Below are 22,591 nucleotides of genomic sequence, written 5' to 3'. Positions count from 1 at the left end.
TTAATGTTCCTTCCTTTCAGATCAAAAAGTCACCAGTATTTGCTGAGTTTGGTAGTGTTTCTCTCCTTTTTTTTCTTCTTTTATTTTCTTCACAGAGATGCTGATTCTCTCTTATTAGGTGTGTAACAGATGTTGGTAGGAGCTAATGTTTGGCTACCATCACTTTAATCTAGGTTTCTATTTTAAGGAGTCTGTTTTAAGAAGTTTTGAGTCATAAGCAAGCAAAGCTAGCAGACAAATAATACTATTGTCAGGAAACTTTTAGTATTTCTAGAAGATTGCTTTGTGGACATTTCTTCTCTTTCGTTCTTGGATTTCATCATTAACTGATCAAAACTCTTTTGTCTTTCAGGCTATGAACCGTTCCCTTGCAAATGTGATTCTAGGAGGCTATGGCACCACATCAACAGCTGGTGGGAAGCCTATGGAAATTACTGGAACCCACACAGAAATCAATTTGGACAATGCAGTTGAAATGATGAAGGAAGCCAATAACATTATTATTACCCCAGGTAAGACTGTTATGGTTCGTACTGTATGACTTTCAGAGGATGTGTCATTTAAACAAAACTATAATCTATTTTGCGGTTGTAAGACAGCAGCATAAAAGGTGTTGTGCAGCACAAAAGGGGTTATGGGAGGTCTGTTTTTGTTCCCGGTTTAGTCACCATTCCTCTGCGTAGACATGCGTACATCACTTTATTTTTCTGTGTGTATGTCTCTTCGCAAACTTTGTCCTATTTATTTAGATTTTAAATTCTTCAGGACAAGGGCTGTGTTTTGCAAATTATGTATAGTTAGTTTTGTGTACGGCTGTTATGGTACGAGTTTCCAGGTGCCAGTGTTCCCGGTAAGGAATTACCTATCCTTTAAGATACTGCAATGGCAGATTATTTTTGTGTTTCTTGCACAATTTTTACTAGCTTAAGGTTTGTATTGTTTTATTGGGAAACCTGCAGAGAAACATCTAAATCCAAATTAGTATCTAGTCAATACTGGAATAATAATAATAATAATAATAATAATAATAATAATAATAATAATAATAATAAAAATAAAAAAAGCGAGAATACAATACAATGACTACTCTAGAACTCTTAGGTCAGCCATAAGCTTCATATGGTTCAATAGCAGCGGTTCCTCTTAAGAGAAGCAAGGTACTGAATAGTTTAAGACTTGTTTTACTTCAGCTATGTAGCATGATTATTGCGTTAAATTTTGTTTTAATGTTGAAACGGGGGGGGGGGGGGGGAGCTAAAATCAAAGTCTTCTCATGTTTTGTTTTTCAGTTTAAACAAAACCATGGGTTAGGTAGTGTTCTAATTTGGAAAGCTACCTTTGTTTCAAACAAGCTCATGCATACCTTCAAGAAGTTTGTCTCTTACTGCTGTAGTTGAAGTGTTAGGAAAACATTAACAATCTATACTCTGTACTTTCTTCCTAGGCATTATTGCTATATTGAAATGATTCAAATGTAGAAAACCTGAAAATATTATTTGCTGCTAAAAGCTATAGTTGGCTACCAGATTTGCAATAGTCATCTGATAATAGCCTCTGTTTCAATTTTTGAAGGCATCCATCTGAAATATCCTTTTCTGATAGAGTAATGAATTCATGCTTCTGTGAAGCTGAAATAAGTTATTTGTGTAGCTTGACTGGTCAAGCTGCTGTACTGTTACTGGTCAGGAAACCAAGAAGAGTAGATGAATTACAGATGAATTCAGGATGAAACTCCTATGAGAATATATAAGTATCTGATGTTTTTTGATGAGAGATTCTGTTTGTATGAAAGGTAAATATATTTCTTGTAACTATTCTGTCTGTGCTGAAACAGAAAAATAGCTTAAAACTGGATGTACTTTCAGGTTATGGTCTATGTGCCGCTAAAGCTCAGTACCCCATAGCAGATCTAGTGAAGATGTTGAGAGAACAAGGGAAAAATGTCAGGTAAGTACTTTTCTTGCTGGAAAGTATTACCATGTTTTGTTTTATTTATTTATTTTTATTGCATTAAAACCCCCTACAAGTCTGTGTTTTGCATCTCATTTTTCTTTCAATAGTCATTCTTACACTGATCTCTGAGAAATATCAGTTGGAGAAATGTTGTAGTCTTACTAACCTGTAGCTGAGTATCTAGAAATTTCATGCTTTATCCTAACAGATGTTTCTAGCTCTTATTGATTTCAGGAAATTAAGTTTGTTTATGCTTCTGTTAAATTTGGGTTTTGAAAGTAGGTGGAGAATAATTTTATTTCCTTTCTTCTTTGGTGCTATGCTGAAGTTCACTCAAGAGGAATAGATTTAAATTTGTTACTACTTATTGTTGCAACGAAATCTTTTCTGTACAGAATCTTAGCTCCTTATTTTGATATGGTCTGTCTTTATAAATAGCAGTGCTTCTCTACAAAACCAGCAGTGAAATTTTTTGAAAAGTAATATTTTATTGTAGTTTGTACTGAGTTCAAGGGAACAACCAACTGCCTTTTCTACAGACGGAGTTTGGAGATCTCTGTGAAAGCAACTGCTTTGTGGAAAAAATGTTACTGTGAGGAATAATCATAAAAGCTAACTTCAGTGCAGAGAAAAAAAATCTTTGTGTAACTGTTTAGCTCATTTGGTTAGAGCATGGTGCTAATAATGCCAAGGTTGCAGGTTCAGTCCCCGTATGGGGACCTGTTAGTTGTGCAACAAAGGAACCTTTCTTGGCTAATGCAATGACAGTGTCGTGTGCTTTTGACTTTCATTTCAGAGCTTGTGTGTGGATTAGCGACATTTTTATTAATCCTGGTGGTATAAGGGGTTATTGGTTTTGCCTTATGTTGGCTTTGCAGGGGAGAAATGTGAATGAATCCTTGAAATAACTGGCTTATATTTGAAATGAGTCAATTTCAGAAAGGGATCACTGCAGTGGTTACCTAGTATTTTAATGAAATAAATCTGTATTTACAGTTTGTGGTAATTTAGGCCTTTCCTCACTTCGTGAAGCTCCCACGGTGTTCATTGAGTGCAGCTGCTGCCCCTTTGGTTTCAGTAGGCCTGGAGTGCCTCAGGACCCTAGTACGCTCGCCATCCAGATGTAGTGACACACACATCCGCTGTGGAAGAGTGCCAGCATGGACATACGATTGTCATCAACTTGTAATGCCCATACTGTGCCAAGAAAAATTGCATCTGTCATATGGTCTTTTCTTGCTTCATGGCTCACGATTGATCCAGAGACGCTGTTGTTTTCGTTTACTTTGCCTATAGCCATAACATTCTCAGTGAATAACATAGATTACATAACATGATGTATAACCTTTTATGACTGGGGTTTAAATTCAGAAATACAGGAGAGTTTGGGGAAACTTCAGACTTTTAGTTATCAAATTGCATAGCTAACATCATCACTAACTTAAAATCTCTTGCAGCAGATCACATCTTTAATGCATTAGTAGGATCATGTAAAAAAACTGTGTTTTGCTGAGCTTTCATTATAGCTTTTTCTTGTTACGGGTAGGTGAAACAACAAGTCTTTTCACAACCTAAATCCCATAGTCTCCAGAATTTGTTGGCCTGTAATTTGTGTTCTGTAACTAGTTTTGCAGTTCTGCAAAGTTAAAACTGAGTAGATTTTTGAAGTTTCTCATCTTAACAATGGTCTTTGGTAGCATGCTGTGTTCTTCAAAAGCCCCTAGTTGCAAAATTCTGATTTCTTCTATATAATACATCTTTAAATTTTATGCGTTCTCATATGCAATGGGTAATCAGCATTGTTCATGTCCACACCAAGTTAACTATCTTAGCTTTTCACAGTATCACTTACCTAAAGCTTTTTCTATCAGTATGTTTCAAGTTCCTACATAGTACTCATGATAATGAAATTTAATTCCAGGATGAGAAGACTCTTAAAACAGTAGATTCAGGAACTCCGTATAAAGCACTAACTGATAATTAAAGTATGATGGTTTTCTTTTAACTCTCATAGCTGAGGGAAACACAGATTACTCTTTGAAGAGCCTTTCAAATTAGTTGGTAAAAGGCTTTTTTCTTTTTTTCTGGAATTAATTTTCTTTGGTAGGTATCTTGCAGGACTTGCATTTCTGTCTTTTGATACCGCTTAATATGATTACTTTTGATCACTGGAAACGGATTTCTTGCCCTGAGAATGTGATAGGATGGATTTAGTGTTGGATCTGCAATTTTGAATCTTTATTGTTGCCTTTATGGCTGGGCTTTAATCAAGTACGTTCAAGAGTCTATTTTTCTTGGTGGTTTTTGTTTGTGAGTAGTAGATCATGTGGATGGGTGGTACTAACACATTTCTATGTAACTCAGTAAATTGATTAACTTAATTGTTTAATTAGTTTACAGTAATCTATCTTTCTTGCTCTATGTACAAGAAAACTTGGTAGAATTTTAAAAGGTGAGGAGGTAAGATGCTGCCCCAATCAATCTTAATATGTTACATAGCTCAGTTTTTCATCAAATTACTGTCACAATGTCTAAATGGCAAGTTGAGAACAATGTGTGTTGATACAGGTTTCCTAGTATATTTACTAGGAAGACACTAAGTGAGTACATGTATGTCAGTTCTGTTTTCCTTATGGTCAAGTTTGGATTCTGAATTATAAATGCTGCAGATGGAGGGACAAATGCAGTCCAACGGTCTGTTAGCTCAAATCTGTGCAGCCAGAGAGAACTGGTAAGTCTTGCAGCTGCTTCTGCAGGGATATAAGGGCATAAAAATGTTGGTGGGAGTGTAGTGTGAGTGTGTCGTTGGTTCTGTATTGGTCAGCTAGGCTGCAGAACTTCTTAGTTCAGTTTGTTGTGTTTTATAAAGACATGCTGTGTTTTGCTGCTTGTCGTTTGGGCTCCTGGGAGGCATTGAGATAAGGTGCATGCCATATGCTTGAATCCAGTGTGGTTGCTCCTGTAGTCGTAAATTCTCCTAACATAGTGGGAAATATAGAGAGTGCTAGCCCTTATTTGAGTAAGAAAAATAGTGATTTGAGTAAGAAAAATAGTGATTTGGTTATTAGCATACTCTTTCTAAACCTGCTTGACTGCAGCAGAGCCAGTCTGTGCCAAGGTACTGCTTCTGGAGAAATCTTGTAGCCAGAGGCATGTCCCAAGCTAGCACCTGAGCTAGCTGTGTGCTTTGATGCTAGTAATCCACAAGTAATCTATAATGTGTGAGAAAGCATTACACTTTGCTTAGCAATCACAGTCTAAGTATCACAGTTGCACTGCAACTGACACTATTATGTGGCTGGATTCAAGCTATCAGATACTGGAATACTGGACTTCCCAGTTTATCTAGGGTTTTTTGTTCTGTTACCTTGAATAACGCATCATTGTCTGTAAGGCAGCAGAGGAATCATCTCTGTGAAAGTACAAATAAAGTGAATGGGGAGGAGGAAAAAGAGGAGGTGAAGCAGAGCCCCTTTGTAAATTATTTTCTGTATGTGCAACTAGTAAAATGTTGAGCAAGCTAAACTAGGCATCAGCCAGATGTTACTTACTTGTATCACTTTGTCCAGCTTTGGCATAATGACAGGAATACTATCTTTGCATGCATGAAGTGATCTTGAAACACTTCTGCATTAGGTTAGGTATATGCTAGCTCTCTCAATATTGATTACAAGAACATTATCTAACCAGTTGTAGTAAATAAAGACACTGACTCTAACTGTAGAAAAAGTAATTTCCTTCTTGAGATTCTTCAGTTCTTCTTTAATGCAGAATTTTTTTTCGTGTTACTAATAGTAACTTTATTTGCACTAGAATTTAAACATTTTTTGTGTTAGAAAGGGCCATATGGGCAATACTAGATATGCCAAGTATGTGCCAGGAGTTCTAGATCTCTAGCCTAACTTAAAAAGAAAATGTCCTGTCTGTATTACAGGAAAAGGTTAGAAATGTGAAATAATTTCTCACTTTGTTGTGTTGTTTTTCTGAGGCTAAAAGCTGAATGTCCTTTCCTGTTAGTCATGTTATTTAGGTATGGAGTCTGTTAGTAGCAAGGATGTATGCTCACTTCAGCAGAACATCTGAGAATTGGAGGTGAGAAGCAAGGCCCATGTCATACAGCCTTAGTCAGGGTCCAGAAGAAAAAATCTTGGTGAATTTTGTCTTTCAGTGAACAGAATAATGTTTCAAGTCAGCCACAGCATGATTTTGAATCTTGTTTTCAGTCTGCTCATGCCTTATCCCAAACAATGTCATCAAAATAGAAAGTCAGTAGTGCAACGCTTGTGCTTGATTTAAAAAAATAAAAAAGAAAGAAAAAGAAAAGAAAAAAACCCTAAGGGGTTCTTGCATCACTGTTATTTAAAACATATCAAAAAAAAAAAAAAACTTACCTAGCAATTTTTTGCTTTAAAACATAAAACATGCCTCCTTTTTAAAATCATTAATATTTTGAATGTTTTAAATACAATTGTATTGGTTCATTTTAAACATCTGGGAGAGCATACGTGATACAAGGTTTTTGCCATGAAGAAGGCAGTTTTGAAGAACTGCTACTGTTAGGGTCTGGACCAGAATATACAGCTTTTGTTAGACCTGTTGCTGGTCGTGAAGTTTTTAGCTTCTGGAATATTTTATTTCTGTGAAATGTGTTGTTTCTTGGTTTTGCTTTTTTTTTTTTTTTGAGTTGATACAGAAATTATGGAATACTGTGCATCATTTAGATGTGGCATTTTTGAAATAATTCTTGTGGATATTGTGAAAGCTGTACATCTGTGTTTGGGAACATGATGTTTGTGTTAGCTTCCTCCTCTTTCCCCCCCACCCACTGCTTGCTTGAATTCTACTTCCAGTTGGAGTTGACGATTTCACTGCAGGTGTGTATAAATCTTATTTTGTGAAATTATGAAAATGTTAGAAATGCACGTAATTCTTGACAAATATTTTTGATACGCTGGCATATCTAGTTTGAAGAGATACTGGCAGGCGACTGTCATATTTGGTTAACGGGTTCTCAGAAGCAGACTTTAGTATGTCATTTCAGTGTCTTTTGGGGTTTTTTTCCAGAAAGCTTTTGTGTGAGCAACCTTCTCAAACTCTGTGAATATGCAGTAAATGGTTTCAAGCAGGGTCTGTCAGAAGCCCAGAAGTCCATGCCATAACTCTGAGCCAAGATTGTTTGTCCTTTTCTTTCCTTTATTTCCACCCTACCCTGCAACCTCTCACCAGGAATGGTGAAGTCAAAGATGACTGGATGTCATCTCCAGACATATGGAGGAAAAGAAGGTGATCAGGAATAGCCAGCATGGATTCACCAAGGGGAAATCCTGCTTAACCAATCTGATAGCTGCCTATGATGGAATGACTGGGTAGATGAGGGGAGAGCAGTGGACATTGTCTACCTTGACTTCAGCAAGGCTTTTGACACTGTCTCCCATAACATCCTCCTAGATAAACTCAGGAAGTGTGGGTTAGGTGAGTGAACAGTGAGGTGGATTGAGAACTGGCTGAAAGGCAGAGCTCAGAGGGTCGTCATCAGTAGCGTGGAGTCTAGTTGGAGGCCTGTGGCTAGTGGTGTCCCCCAGGGCTCAGTACTGGGTCCGAAGTTTGCCAATGATACCAAGCTGGGAGGAGTGGCTTACACACCTGAGGACTGTGCTGCCATTCAGAGACCTGGACAGGCTGGAGAGCTGGGCGGAGAGGAACCTCCTGAGGTTCAAGAAGGGCAAGTGCAGAGCCCTGCACCTGGGGAAAAATAACCGTGGGCACCAGTACAAGGTGGGGGCTGACCTTCTGGAGAGCAGCTCTGCAGAGGAGGATGTGGGAGTGCTGGTGCATGACAAACTACCATGAGCCAGCAGTGTGTCCTTGTGGCGAAGAAGGCCAACGGTAGCCGGGGCTGCATTAGGAAGACTGTTGCCAGCAGGTCAAGCGAGCTGATTCTGCTCCTTTACTCAGCCCTGGTGAGGCCTCATCTCGAGTACTGAGTCCAGTTCTGGGCTCCCCAGTACTGGGGAGCCATGGAGCTACTGGAGGGAGTCCAGCATAGGGCTACAAAGATGATCAGAGGGCTGGAGCATCTGCCCTATGAGGAATGGCTGTGAGAGCTGGGCCTCTTCAGCCTGGGGAAGAGAAGGCTGAGGGGGGGATCTTATCAATGTGCGTAAAAGTACCTGAAGAAGAAGGGTGTCAAGGGGACGGGGACAAACTCTTTTCAGTTGTCCCATGTGACAGGACAAGAGGCAATGGGCAGAAATTGAAGCACAGGAAGTTCTGCCTGAACGAGAGGAGGAATTTCTTCCCTGTGGGAGTGACGGAGCCCTGGCACAGGTTGCCCAGAGAGGCTGTGGAGTCTCCTTCTCTGGAGATCTTCAAGGCCTGCCTGGATGCAACCCTGTCTACCATGCTGTAGGTGACCCTGCTGAGCAGGGAGGTTGGACTAGATCTCCAGAGGTCCCTTCCAACCTTACTGATTCTGTGATTATATGAAAGGTGAAATACTTTCTCCTGGCAGCTTAAATTTTGGCTTTTCAGCCCCTGAAATAGAATACTTGTGAGGCTTCTATTAAATACTATACACACACACAATTTTGTCTTGTGTATTGCCAAAGCAGCTTTGGTCACAAAGAAGCTCAAATAATTTTATTAGGAACAAAAGAGAATTTTGCTGGAAAATCTATTTTCACTGCCAGAGGAGTGATGATTTTCTTGAGTTTGCTTCAGAATAAGAGTTCTTATACTGTATTGTAAGTGATTTGTATCTGGTACAGTTTAGGACTAGCTGCAATCCACACACATGGCTTATATAACTGAGCGATTGGTGTGAAGTGTAAGCTGTTAATATTTTGTCCTGTGTGCTTTGCTCTCCTTTTTCTGATTCTAGATGTTATCCTTCACATCAGGATCCCAAATGTTTATTAGCTAAGTATAATCTTTTCTTTGTTCCTTTAAAGTGCTTCTTGAAAAGCTAGCTTTTTATCCTGTTCTTTGACCAAGAGCTTAAAATCATACTATATCTAACAGGATGTGGATTAATCATATGTCCTTAATTTTGTTTCTGGAGTTACAATTGTCATCTTTGCATTGTCTTAATGTTGCCTTGCTGATGGAGCACTGAGCTGCCCTTTTAAGGATGTATTCATAGAGTGTTAAATCCACAAGTGTGCTGCGCTGATTGGACTGTGACTTGTGGACCCTCAGGGATGTATTATCCATTTCTATCACAGTGGTGATCTGTTGAAAACAGAAATTTGTGGCAGTCTCTCTGTTAAGGCAGGTTGATTTATCAGTCTTTCCTTCCTTCACAAAGTCGTCTGTCTGATGTCCTTTTATTGCACTTCTGCCTTGCTTGGATTTTTGTTCAGAGATTTCTGTTCAGAAATCCAAGAATTTGCAAGTTTTCTCTGGTATTTTTGCTTATTCTGAATGAGTAGACTTCCTTATTAAATATTTAGCTTCAAGTATATGCAGTGTTCATATGAGACACTTCTGGTGTGCTTGAGTCAGCATTATATATAGTGATGGCTCCAAAACTGGAAAATAGTAAATGCCCAGGACAGTAGAAATGCTCAGACTAGTTTATTCAGGGACAGTAGAAGAGTATAATCTGCCCACAAGGAATAGATTTGAATCTAACGAAAAGAAATCTTTGGGAGTTGTGAACAAATCAATTTATCTCTATTTTGAACTCTGTCAGGTTACTACCCTTAGAGAACTAGGTGTATGCCTTAACATGCCCTCTTGCCTCCCAAAATTGAAGCATCTGTCTGAATTTAGTAGTTCACAAGCACTGTATTATCTGTAAGCTGCCTTTGAGCAGTTCTGAAAATACTTAAAAAAAAAAAAAAAAAAAAAAAAAAACACAGTTATATTTCAACATCTATAGCTTCATAGCAGTTCTCCACACTCTTCTTCCACTCCCTGGATCAATCATCCCTAGATGGAAGTGGCATGTTACCCTAATTCAGCAAAGTGATGTTTTCTGCTTGAAGTTGAGTGCACTACTAAGATTTCTGTTGAGTTGGAGTGTTAGGGTATGGTGTCTGTGCAGATACCTAATACAGCAAGGTCATTTTCCAAGGGCATTCTTAGATCTAGGAGTTCTTTTCTTTATGGAAGCTGAACAGTGTTTTGACTATTTCATGAGAAAGTGTTATTGTGGCCTGTTCTTTTATTCTGTGATGCTTTGGGTCCTCAGTGATACGAGGGGACCTGCAAAGAATATTAATGTGGGGGGTGATTTTATAGCAAACAAACTTATTCATAAAGAACCAAAGGTGTCAGTCATGTGTTTTTAAATATGGTACTGCTTTGAAGGTGGACTCAGATGCTTGCTGTGTGTGATGTGCCCTGACTGGTGATTGGAGCCTTGTTACTTTCAAAAGTAATTGAAGATAACTTGCCAAATCCGTTGATTATATGCTTGGAAAACTTGCTCTTTTCCATCCTGCAACAATGTATTTCCTGATACTTCTGGCCATTAGTTCCTCCCATGTTGTCACTAGAAATGTCTCTGGCATTTTTATTGCAGCAGGCTCTCCAAAGCCACTTTTCTTACAGGTGCAAAAGCTTACTGAAAACATCTTTTTATGATGAAGGAATTTAAAATTTTCTCTTAATGTGTTTAGCTTCACTGGGAAATGAGCATATTCTTTTGCATACCTGTTGTCAGTCATTCTTTAACTTTCCAGGAAAAGAGCAGCTGCTGTCCAGGTGAAGAATCAAATCTATGGGCTTTGTTTCCTTTCATTCCCATTCAGTTCCCTACAACACTGGAAAAGAACTTACAGTATTGTTTTTAAGGTTTAGCTTTTATTTCATTTTAAATCATAGTTTGGTGCGTGCTTTCAGAACTTTTCAGCCTTGTAGGTCACAGATGGCCATTTGTTTACTGTATAAGACAGAGTGGTCATACCTACTAATGGGGCTGGACTTTCTTTCCTGTTAGGTTTGGTATTCATCCTGTGGCTGGCCGTATGCCTGGTCAGCTGAATGTACTCCTAGCAGAAGCTGGTGTTCCCTATGATATTGTTTTGGAAATGGATGAGATTAATGAAGACTTCCCAGGTTAGCATGCAAACTTTTAAATTTCTTGTAGACTGAGTTTGTCCTTGTCAATTTATTTCATTCTGCTTTTACACTGTACAGAACAGGAAATCTCAATCAGGCTGTACAGTTTAGTACTTCTACTGGAAGTAGAAGCATCCGTGGATTCTCTCATGTGTACTTTCCTGATTAGGTTGTAAGATATTTGGGAAAAATCCCTATAAAAGTTTGTAGAGTGCTTACTACAAGGAGTTCCTTGCTTCTGAGGTCCAAATTTAACACAGATGACAGTATTTCAACCTCAGTGTTGAAGATTAAAATAATTTTTCCTCAGTCTTATTTTTTCTCTTGCTGCAGAGACTGACTTGGTGCTTGTGATTGGTGCAAATGATACAGTTAATTCAGCAGCTCAGGAAGATCCAAACTCAATCATAGCTGGAATGCCAGTTCTTGAAGTGTGGAAGTCCAAACAGGTGAGATTAACAGGGCTGCATTAGCGCTCTTCTGTAGACAGCATGCTTTTAAAAATATAGTTTATAGAAGTTTTTCTTAAGAAGATTTTCTTACCCTTTCTGTTCCCATGAGAAGTTCTTCTGTAAGATGTCCAATAAAATAGGCTCTATTCTGCAGGTGTGATGCAGTATACTTCATGATTTTGTAGTCATCAGTCTGCTTTAACGAGACAAGTGGTGAATGAAGTCAATAAAACCAATTAATGTACTTCTCAAAAAAATCAGAATAAATGATGTTCTGCTCACATCCGCAACTCTAAAATATTTCAGTAGAAAGATATATTTTACAGGAATTTTGTTTGATAACTTTAACACTGAGATAAAAATACAAAAATGAATACCATGTTTGAATATAATACGTGAATGGCTGGGTTGAACAGCCAACTTTGTAGGGTGTGGAGATTTTTTTTTTTTTTTTGTAAGTTCAGCTGTGTTATCCTGAACTATTCAAGTTCAGTGTCAAGGGCACATTGTTAGTTTTATTTTTTCTATTTTACTAATTTATCGGAATTTCAGAAATAAACATATGTGTTTAAAACTGACACAGCTTCACAATTTCTTTTGTGAAAGTCTGGTGGTTAACTCATTTGACACCTCAGCTAAAACTAGCTGAAACTTATTTTAGTGTTTTTTTTCTATAAATCCTATGTATGAATCAATGACACAGTAATATTCTAGAAAAGTACTGGAGAGCATTGCACCAAGCATTGATGTGAATGCTCATTTGGAGTGTGTGGTTGTCTTGGGACTGAGTTCTTAAAATAGTTTTTAAAAGAAAAAAGAGCAGGGGATAGGGAGGGACGATGAACTACTTTTAAATTATAATCACCAATGCCCATCTTTGACTTTTTATGTGGAGTAATGTAAAAGCATGTGAACAGATGTGTTATCTGCAATTTATTTATCTGATGTGTAATAATATATTGTGCTGAAATATGTTTCTAAAGCTGACTTGGATTTCAATTACTCTTTTTTTTTCTGGTATATTAAAATTTAAAATATATTTTCTTAGCTATGAGCACCCTATTTTGGCCATGGATCTTTTTCTCTACCTTTTGTTTGAGGTTGGTTTCATGCCAGTAACACTTGAGGTGGTATAATTGTTGGTTGTGCTTGTGTCAAATATGAACTCTTTATACGCAGGTCATTGTAATGAAGAGAACTTTGGGAGTTGGTTATGCAGCTGTGGACAATCCAATCTTCTACAAACCCAATACTGCCATGTTGTTGGGAGATGCTAAGAAGACTTGTGATGCCCTGCAGGCCAAAGTCAGGGAGTCGTATCAAAACTAAATACTGATTCATATTCAACTTGCTCATGGTTGTGGTTATGCTTTTGTCACAGAGGTCACAGAAATGAAGACTTAGAAAGATCTTTTATTGTCACCGTGCAGCTTGCATTTAGAGAAGACTGCATTGACTCCTAGAAGATGTAGTTCAGTTAGGGGTATATCCTTTTTTGAAAGGATGGGGACTCTAGCCCTTCAGACTACATCTCCCCATGAGGCAATGTGTTGAAGTATAAAAATGTCCTTTCTAAGTTGAGTAATAAGCTGTTGGAAGCAGGAAGCAAATACCCTTTGTCATCTTTAAGTGGCTATTGGCTTCCTCCCTCTAACTGTCTCTGCTTCTGTCATGGAAATTTACTAAAAATACTATGCCAAAATTGTATTCCATCTTATCAAAGCTATTTTTGGCCAGTATGAATAAAAATAACTATTTCATCAAAATATAAGACATGTTGCAAACATGCTTATATAATTTGAGAACCTCAATATAATATTCTATTAAATCTGTAGATAAAAATTCAAACTGTTCCTTTTGTGAGTGTGCTGGATGCTGTGAATTGAGAATATTTGAGGGAAGTTGTTTTTCTTTGCAGTACGGTTCCACTTTCTTCATAATGTCTGCTTACGTTACGTAAAACGAAACACAGGATTTCAGGGACCTACCAAGTGATCTTTAAGCCTGACAAGGAAATGTACACCTGCACTGCTTAACTATTTTTAGCAGCTGCTAAATTTCCTCTCTTTTCCAGTTGTTGCCTTTTTAAGTCTTCTGGGAAAAATGGTCCAGTTCTGCACAGGCAGAACATCTTGCATACCTGATCTGTTCATAGAATTTGGACCAGTGTTTCAGTTTTGTTCACTTTGAATTTTAACTGTATTTGCTGCTTTAAAAGTCAGTGATACTTTCTTAATCAACATTATTGTGATGCTGGAAAAGGCACTTTTTAACATATTTAAGATGCTGGAGTTCATTAGAACTTTTCTAAATAAATAAGCTATTGTTTGGACAGCACAGAAATATACCAAGCTTAAAATCCAGTGTTTTCATTATTTGACTTCTCCTTAATCTGATTAAAAGTACTGTTTAAATTCCCATAAGCACAGCAAAGTAGCAAATCAAATTATGACATAGACTGCTGTTTTGTTTTTACTATGTTAAGTATACTTGAGTGGAACTCAAATATTTACCTAATAAAATGAATTTATCATGTTTGCATAATGATGTAGCAACTGTCCATGGTGACAAAGGCTAAATACAAATAGCTGTACTTGTGTTAGAAAGCATTAGTGGCTGGGGAAGACAAACTACTATGAAGTAAGTCTTGAAATTAAACCATTTTGATTGATAGAACAAAAATCTTTTTTACAGAATGTATTGAGACCTTGTATAAAATATAAAAACATGTGAGAAATTTTTTCCACTTAGCTACCTCTGTTTTCATGTGAAGATCGCTTAAAACCAAGACTTTAAACAGGTGGTGTGTTAAATGTAATGATGTATGATAGAAGCTACCCTTTTCAGAAATCTCTTCTATAATTTGAAAGTAAACCTTAGCACATAAGCATTGGTATGTTGTACACTGCATGAGAATACTTGCAATTAAATTTTAATTTAAAACATTGTGGCAGCTATGTTGGAATGCTATGGCCTTCTGATTTCATTGTATTCTACTTTGCTTTTAGAACTGCCAAAAATAGGAGGGGAATAGGAGAAGAGGAGGACTAGAAAATGATCTTGTATTTATCTCCCTCCCTCCCTTCTTCCCAATTAAGCAAAAAACAAATCTGAAGGGATTGAATAATATCCTGGAACGTTTTTGTCGTGCCAAACTTCTAAGTATCTAACTGCAGTATGCAATGTATCTCTGCTTGTATGTAGCTAACTTAAGATGTCTTTTCTTTTTTCTTTAAAAAAAAAAAAAAGAAAAGAAAAAATAAAAATAAGAGGGGAAGAAGCTTTTTTCCTTTTTGGAAACAAAACATAAAGCTGTGTAATGAAACAGAGGTACCAGTGTTATCTTTAAAACTGTACTTTACAGTGGAACACCAGGTAATTGTTGAAGTGCTAATAAAAAGGTGGTTATTTTTCTGTATTGATCACAGTCTCTTTTCTTTCCTGATGTGTTTTCTGAGTAGATAGGTAGTCTGAGATTCTTTCTGGGAATTACAAGATCAAAACACCACCAAAGCATATTGAAACTGAAAGATAAAATGAAAAGGAATTCATAGTGCAATACTTCCTTTCTTTTGGAGGCCTGCCTCAAGAAGATTAAGAAAATACACTGTGATCATGGCAGAGTTGTGCAGCAAGAACAAATGGGGAGGAAGGAGGATGCTAATCTCTGTTCAGCTGATAGAATTTTTTCCAGTCTTCTGTGTATGTCTGTGGCCTTGAGATGCCTTGGATCTTTGTTTTCAGTAGAAACTGTTGCACTGTTTAAAGTCACAGACCAACTTAGTTTGGAAGAATTCTCTAGAAATTACTTGGTCCCGATCCCTTGCTCAGAACAGGTCCGGTTAGATCAAATTGCTTGAAGTTTTGATTTGAACATTTCCAAGGATGGGGAAATCGGAGACTGAACCTATTTTTGTATTCTAGTTTTTAGTCTGAATCAGGAGTTTGTTTTTGAAATGAACCTGTCATTTTTTTTCCACTTGCTGTGTTTTGGTTTTTGTTGCAGAGCAGTCTTGGAATACAAATCTTGGATTCTTTTTGGATGAAACTATAACAGAAGATGCATTAGAGTGGGGGCAAAGCTAGAGGTAGGCCACAGTAAGACCTGTAAACACAGAGATGAATTTGTGCTCAGCAGAGTGTTTCATTTGCCAGGTTGGTTTGTATTGTGCCATACTAATTGTTAAAGTAGACATACTCTGAGACGTCTAGAGCATGAGAAAGATATTTTAGGGTGTAATTCATTTCTTTCCAGTCTAGAGCTTAATTATTTATAATAAGTTAACAAAAAACGTTTTTGCTCCACCAATATGTATGTTCCTGTGTAAGCGGTCAAATTCTGCAGTAAGATTTTACAGTAAGGAATTTGAGTACTGGGAGGCCTAGGCAGTCTTGCATATCTAAGCGGTATGGATCAAATATTTATTTCATGGAGCTTGCAATGAGTATTGCTCCAGCCATATGACTAGTGTAGGGTGGTTTTTTTTTTTTTTAAAAAAAAAAGTGTGTATGTGTGTGTATACATATACATATATATGCGTGTGTGTGTGTATGTATATAAAAATAATATATTTCTTAAATGGTATTGACTTGCATAATCCAGCTGCTGTGTAGCTGTCCAGAGGAAATATTATTACATTAACTGTATCATGTTATCATATGATACATAGTTCTTTTTGAGAACAGGAAATGTACTTGCACACTTTCATAAATGGATGTAGTACTATTTTACTTTCCAAAAGCTGATGTCTGAAGTAGAAAAAGAACAGTTCTAAAACATTATTTTAAAATATTACTTGCAAAATGAAAAGACTAACTTGTGATCTTTAGCCTAGGGTTATTATCGTGAATTTCTTGATGAGAACTTTTTCTCCAAGTAAATAGAGATGAAAAATGCAAGTCTGAGTAAAGAGTGAAGAATAAAAGTGTGAGAAATAGTATAGTCTCTTTTTTTTTTTTTTTTCCCTCCATTTACCTGGAGACACATTCTCCTGAGAACGAGGGAGATCTACTTCTTCAACTGAGCGTAAGTAGTTTGTGCGCTCCCCTTCAGGACAATTGATCAGTTTAATTTCTTTCTATACAGTTTAAGGCTGCATGTAGCCCTGTGACTACAGTCACTGGCACTCTCCAATCCAATTTTCTGTACGGCACAAAATACAGATTAATACTCAATTTTACATAATTGTTAGGGGAACAACTGTCTGAATTCTATGCTATTCAATGCTAACTTTTAAATTCACCCTTCTGAACACTTTTTTGACCTCTATAGGCTATATTTTCATTCTTATGAAACAGTCAGTCACAGATGCAGAATATATACTCACTAAACCTTATTTACTAGCTACACCTCTCTTGGAATATTGTGACTAAGAACAACATTATAGGTAGATCCTATATTTTGAAAATAGGGTTGAAGTGGGTCAGAAAAGATGGATTTTTCACAAATTTTATATCAGAGAAGTAGTCTACTGTTTGTCTACTGCAAACATCAGACTTCTTCCCCCTATGTGTGGTTTTGAAACAAAAATTATATATGGTAGACCTCTGTTAAGTGTGCTGAGTATGACATTTACCAACAGTCTGATGTTTTGCAGTTAGGCATCAGACTAGGCAGAAAAAGGCTTTTTATGTCTGTTGACCTTTTCCTGTCCCTTATTGACAAAACCCTGAAAACTGGTTGTTATCCAAACCTCTCCCTACTAAAGGAAGGAAGCAACAAAAGAACTGAAGGACAAAAGGGCTTAGGGGGCTTTACACTCGGTAGGAAGTGTCTTCTGAAAGAAGATTGTGGTTGAACTTCATCACAGCATGAAATTGAATTACTCTATTACATGGTCAGTCTAACCCATAATTTAAAAAATCCCTAGCAGAATGGAAACTAACAGCTAGTGAACGTAAAAAGCTCAAGCAGCTGTTAAATGTCTCATGCAATAATAACTAGCAGTTGCCCACTCCTTATTAAAATATTACAGATGTGGATAGGAAGAATCATTTGGTTCTCTGATTTTACGTTCTCTGAAGCTCACTGTTGTCATAGGCTATGGTACAATGAACTTACATTTTCAAGTGTTTCATGTTGTATTTGTTGATATGCGAACACAACACAGGAGATTGACTCTTCTCTAATTTATGAACACATCAACAATCCCCCCCCTTTTTTTTGTCAACATTCTGTCCCCAAAGGTATCTATTGAAGGCTAGTTTAGAGAAGCGTATTATATGAGGTGTTCTAGTTACGTTGGAGTTTTGAAACCAGAAGAGTGTAATCTAAATAGTGTCATGTGCTAAGTATTGCTGTAATTTTCATGTTGTTCAGTGAAGTTTGCTTAGTCGTTGGGAATTTCTCTTTTCTTCTGCCACTGTTCTCAGGCTTGGAACTGATTTTACATGCATTCAGAATTTGCTCCTCCTTCTAAGGAGGAAGTGTGGTATTGCATTAATTGCATTCAGCTGGACCTCTTTTCTGCTGGTCTTGCTTCCTCTTCAAAGACTTCTACCGGAAATGGACCTACAGCTCCAGAATGTGTTCTTGAGTGTTTCAAGCAGTGAGAGAGCAAACATTGTAACTGTTATCTGTAACCAGCTACCCTCAAGTGGCCAAATGGTAGTTATGTAGGCAGTTTATCTATTGCCTTTTACACCTCATTTCTAACATTTTCTTATTCTGAAGGATCTGTGACTTTATAGATTTGAGCTCAAGTCTCATTCTGTGAAGGTTTGTGAACTTGGCAGGGGATGCATTCCTGACATTATTGAGGCATGTTTTTACTCTCAGAGATGATATTGACCACTGTGTGTACCTGGTCAATTAGATTTGTGAGCAGACTTTGTTAAAGTTACAAAGTTACTCATATAGCTGCTGAATTTTGTCTGTAGACATCAGAAACTTTTTTTTCTCTTTCTTTTTCTTTTTCTTTTCTTTTTTTTTTTTTTTTTTTTTGGCCAAGTAATGGAGCAAGAATAGGTAGCAATTGCCTTTTAACCTTGTTCTGATTTTGGCTTGTATGAAATCATTATGGCATTACTGTTTAAATACTTAGGTTTTGCTAAGGCATCTAATTTCCACTGGCCTCAGAAGGAGGTAGTAACCTATGTATTTTTTGTGGATTTGATCTTACAGGAAATTATACAGTAGCCCCACCTTATTATCCTGTATCTATAATGTGCTACCAAACTGGGAAAGAGGCAGCTTCCTGTTTTCCTGTTGAAATACTTGTCCACATTTAGATGATGTGCTGGATGTGGTGATTCCTCAGAGGACATATCTCATATATAGCTGTAAAAAGCTGAGAAGATCTGGGCTGATTCTATGAATTAATTCTAGTCCCTCTGCGACTAATAATAATTATACTTTTCAACCTTTTTCTGCTGTAGGCTGACCATTACAGTTGTCTAAAATGTTACTCTGCTGCTTTTTCTAGCATCTAACTCTTTTCTAATGTAAAGCTGCTGATCTGCTCTTTAATATAGCTGTAAATTTCCTGTGTTCATTAAAGATCTGAGTAAACTGAACATGAGCTGCATGTGAAACTTCGGTTTTAATTTGAAAATGGACCCAAGTTTATTGCCTTGAAAATGCCTTAGTCCTCATGTTAGACCCCTGTTGCAATTCCTCAGATCAAACCAGAATTTTTTAAGTGGATTTTATTAAAAGGTTGAGCAGAAAATGCTGTGATGAAGCTGAGGTGCCAGTGAAAACAAAAATACAGTTCAAACATCTCAGTAAAACAAACAGTCTAATGTTGGAGTTAAAAAGACTTACGTTGGTTAACCTGCAGATGTACTGGGTTGGTCCCTGGTAAGTTGCAGTGTATCTCTCTGGATAAGAGAGTGGCATTGGAAATTTTATATCCTTTATTTATGACATGAGAAATGAGGAGAGTTTTAAGAGGAGTGAGTTTGACTTTTATAGCAGTTGATTCTCTTTTATTCAGTTCTGGGGCCAGCTTTTTGGCTTTGGTTTGAACAACTGAATCTAAATGTTTGAATAGATGTGATACTGATCTTCTGTCTGAGAAAATATACATTGGCTAACAGTCAGCAATTAATTTCTAAATAAATAGTAATTTGTTTAGTAACAGAAATTAATATGTTCTGTGTATGCATTCTCCTCAAAATAATTGCTTTTAAAATTCTCCGCTGTTTTTTTTAAAAAAAAAAAAAAAAAAAAAAAAAAAAAAAAAAAAAAACCACTCCCAGGTCCTTCTCTGTGGAGCTGCTTTCCAGCAGGTCAGCTGCCAGCCTGTACTGGTGAACGGGTTATTTCTCCCTTGGTGCAGGACCCTGCACTTCCTTTTGTTGAACTTCATGAGGTTCCTCTCTGTCCATCTCTCCAGCTTGTCAAGGTCTCTTTGAATAGCAGCACTGGCTTCTGGTGTATCAGCCACTCCTCCCAGTTTTGTATCATCAATAAACTTGCTGAGGGTGCACTCTGTCCCTTCATCTGGGTCATCAGTCATCCTTTTGTCTATTTAATTTAAAGAACATGGCTTTTACTTTTAAGAATAGCTCTAATCTATTTTAGAATTACTCTGATGAACTTGCAGTGTAATTTTTATTGGGTTTATTTTGTGGGTGAAAATTGCTTTCAGATATTTTCTTAATTGCCTGCATTTTGTGTTGGAAGAGGTGACCATGATTAGCAGGAATGGAAGCGTGAAAAAACTGTTATTGTGATTTGCAGACATTAAATTGTGATGAAATACAAAGATAATACAAATGGAACAGAGGCCAAGGAGGAGCTGGGCATCTAAAGCAGTGTTTTTTGGTTTTGAAACTTTTGTTCTTTGTGTATTAGAAAGCCATTAAAGTAAAGATATGACAAGGTACTTCATCCAGCCTGCTCTTGATGCAACTTGATCTGCAACTTTCAGTGTTAGTAATAAGAACTGTTAGGTGTTTTTCATTATTCAAGCTGTCAAAACAGGAATTTAAGAAATGTAACTATAGAGGTTTTTACAGAAATAAATCAATCCCATTTTTTAAAATATGAAATTCATGTTTTCTAATAAATTATAAATAAATAAACAATTATTGCCTTCCTGGGTCATGTTTCTTGTGTAGAAAGGACATGTGGGCTGAAGTAGGAGATGATTTAAAAGCAACCCCCATAAACATTTTTGTTGAACAGTGTGATTCAGACCTTTGTGTTCCAGGGAAAGTTTAGTATGCTGAGAAGGAGATTCCTAGCCTGCCTTATGGCTGCTCTGCAAAGGAAGCATCTTTACAAGAGGAGTTAGGATCTGTCACCCAAGCACTTATGTAAGTATTCAGGATGTGTAGTACGAGTTGTCACAAAATAGCCATATCTTTTAATGCTGAAGTTTTGCCTCCATTTATTAAAAAAATGTAGGAATAAATGCTGTTGAGGCCCAGTGGTGGAGTAAGGCTCTGAATGTATGTGTGTTTGTGTTTATAAATCAGTTGCAAAATGCAGGTGTCAGCTGATGTTTATCTCTACAGACATGTTTTTGCTCAAACATCCATAGCATATATGTATCTTCTGGTTGCACAATTGGAGCTTTTTTTTGAAACCTTGTTCCAGAAATGTCAAAGCTATCTCTCTTTGGTTTACCATGTGTTCCTGTTACCACTGAGAAACAGTTCCTGTGCGGAACATGTCATGGAATAGCTATGGCGTAGGCTTATGAAAAGGATCTTTTGTTCTTGGGGAATTGGTTGTTGCTATTGTTTGGTGGCTTGTTGCTGTCATAACAGAATAAGAATGAAAGGGAGAGTTGACATCTTTTACTAGGCAACTCATGTAGCTAAGAAAAGAATAGACATGTTTCACAGACCTTATTTTCTTCCAGTCAGAAGTGGCTATGATCTCAGACTTGAAGGGTCTATGGGCTGGAAAACTTAAGACCAAAACTATTGTTTGGTCTTAATGTTGTTTCTTTCTACAAAATTCATTTTCCTGTGATACATCAGGCAAATTTGTACCTTCAATGTTTCATATTGGTATGGGATCTAGGATTAAGTATTAATATGACATTAAAGCTTTCTGGTGTTTTTTTTTTTCCTGGCATTGATTCTTCTATGACTTAATCCTTTTCCTTTCTCTCTGACAGCAATGTTTATTACTTTCTTATTTTAAATCCTAAAATCTTGAAGATTCTCAGGTAAGAGTTTAAAATAAAATGCAAGTGCTACTGTTTATACAGCAAAAATTGAAGTTTCTTACCATAAGAATCAGTTAAAGCAAAAATAAGTTTGTGCATTCATAATGAATATTGCTATTTCAAGATAGAATAAGAAGCTGAAGAGTTTAAAATGCTTTATTGTATTTTCTTAGCATTGTTTTTTTGACTTTGAGACCCAGGTATTTAATTTAAGTATTTTTATCAAATGTTCATTTAAAACTTACTAAAAACATTTCAATCTGTTACATGTAACACATGTTACTTTGTAACATTCTTCTATTAATTAACTGGGGTCCAGTCTCTGTTTTATTAATTGGTAACAAAATAATATAAAATAAATGCCTACTCTCTCAAAGCTGTTTGGTAATCATGTAATATGTGAAAACTGCAAGAATTAATATAGCACAAAAGGTCAGTGGCTGCCCTTTTATGAGGACTACTTTTCTGTGCTCTGATCTTTTTTTCACTAAGTTCTGATATTGATTGTAAAAAGAAGAGCAAGATAATATAAGTCCAAGTTACTGTGACTCTACCTGGTGCTTGAGAATGTTGTAGGAGATCTTCCGTTTTCCTGGGATCATTCCAGAGTGTCCTGATTGGAGATCTACCTGATCCCCTCTTGCTTGGTGTGTAAATTCTGCTCATTCACTGTTACTAAGTGCTCTATATCAATTTTCCTTTCAGAGTGAGGAAGTAGAGATGATGTTCTGTAGGTAGCATTATTTCTGCAGATCTAGTTACTACAGAAATGCTTGATTTTTTGAGCTCATAAAATGCTTTTTGAATGTAGTGTATAAAATATAAACACACCTTTGGAGGTCAGATATTTATATAACGATATTCTCTAGGAAGAATACCTATAGCTGCTTCTGTGTGTTTCCTTTCCCAGTCCTAGCAATGTCATACTGAGCTTTTCAGAAACAACTTCTAAATACTCCTAGTCAATTCAGCTGTTATGTGTTTTTTGATGAG

The 22,591-nt window shown here is 36.8% G+C and overlaps 1 protein-coding gene across 3 annotated transcripts in view; it reads left to right on the top strand.

The window, feature by feature from the left end:
- Positions 1–14,893, top strand: part of NNT (nicotinamide nucleotide transhydrogenase) — a 43,447-nt gene extending 28,554 nt beyond the window's left edge. For all 3 annotated transcript variants that reach the window (XM_062600595.1, XM_062600596.1, XM_062600598.1), the window contains exons 18-22: positions 353–512; positions 1,866–1,947; positions 10,898–11,016; positions 11,353–11,468; positions 12,651–14,893. In XM_062600595.1, coding sequence (XP_062456579.1) covers positions 353–512; positions 1,866–1,947; positions 10,898–11,016; positions 11,353–11,468; positions 12,651–12,800 — 627 coding nt within the window. In that variant the 3' untranslated portion in view covers positions 12,801–14,893. The remainder of the gene's footprint in view (positions 1–352; positions 513–1,865; positions 1,948–10,897; positions 11,017–11,352; positions 11,469–12,650) is intronic.
- Positions 14,894–22,591: the final 7,698 nt, after the last annotated feature.

The sequence above is a fragment of the Rhea pennata genome, chromosome Z (assembly GCF_028389875.1).
Source record: "Rhea pennata isolate bPtePen1 chromosome Z, bPtePen1.pri, whole genome shotgun sequence".
NCBI classification, from domain to species: Eukaryota; Metazoa; Chordata; class Aves; order Rheiformes; family Rheidae; genus Rhea; species Rhea pennata.
The sequence above is the reverse complement of the archived record's forward strand: the minus strand, read 5'-3'. Positions and strand labels throughout refer to the sequence as shown.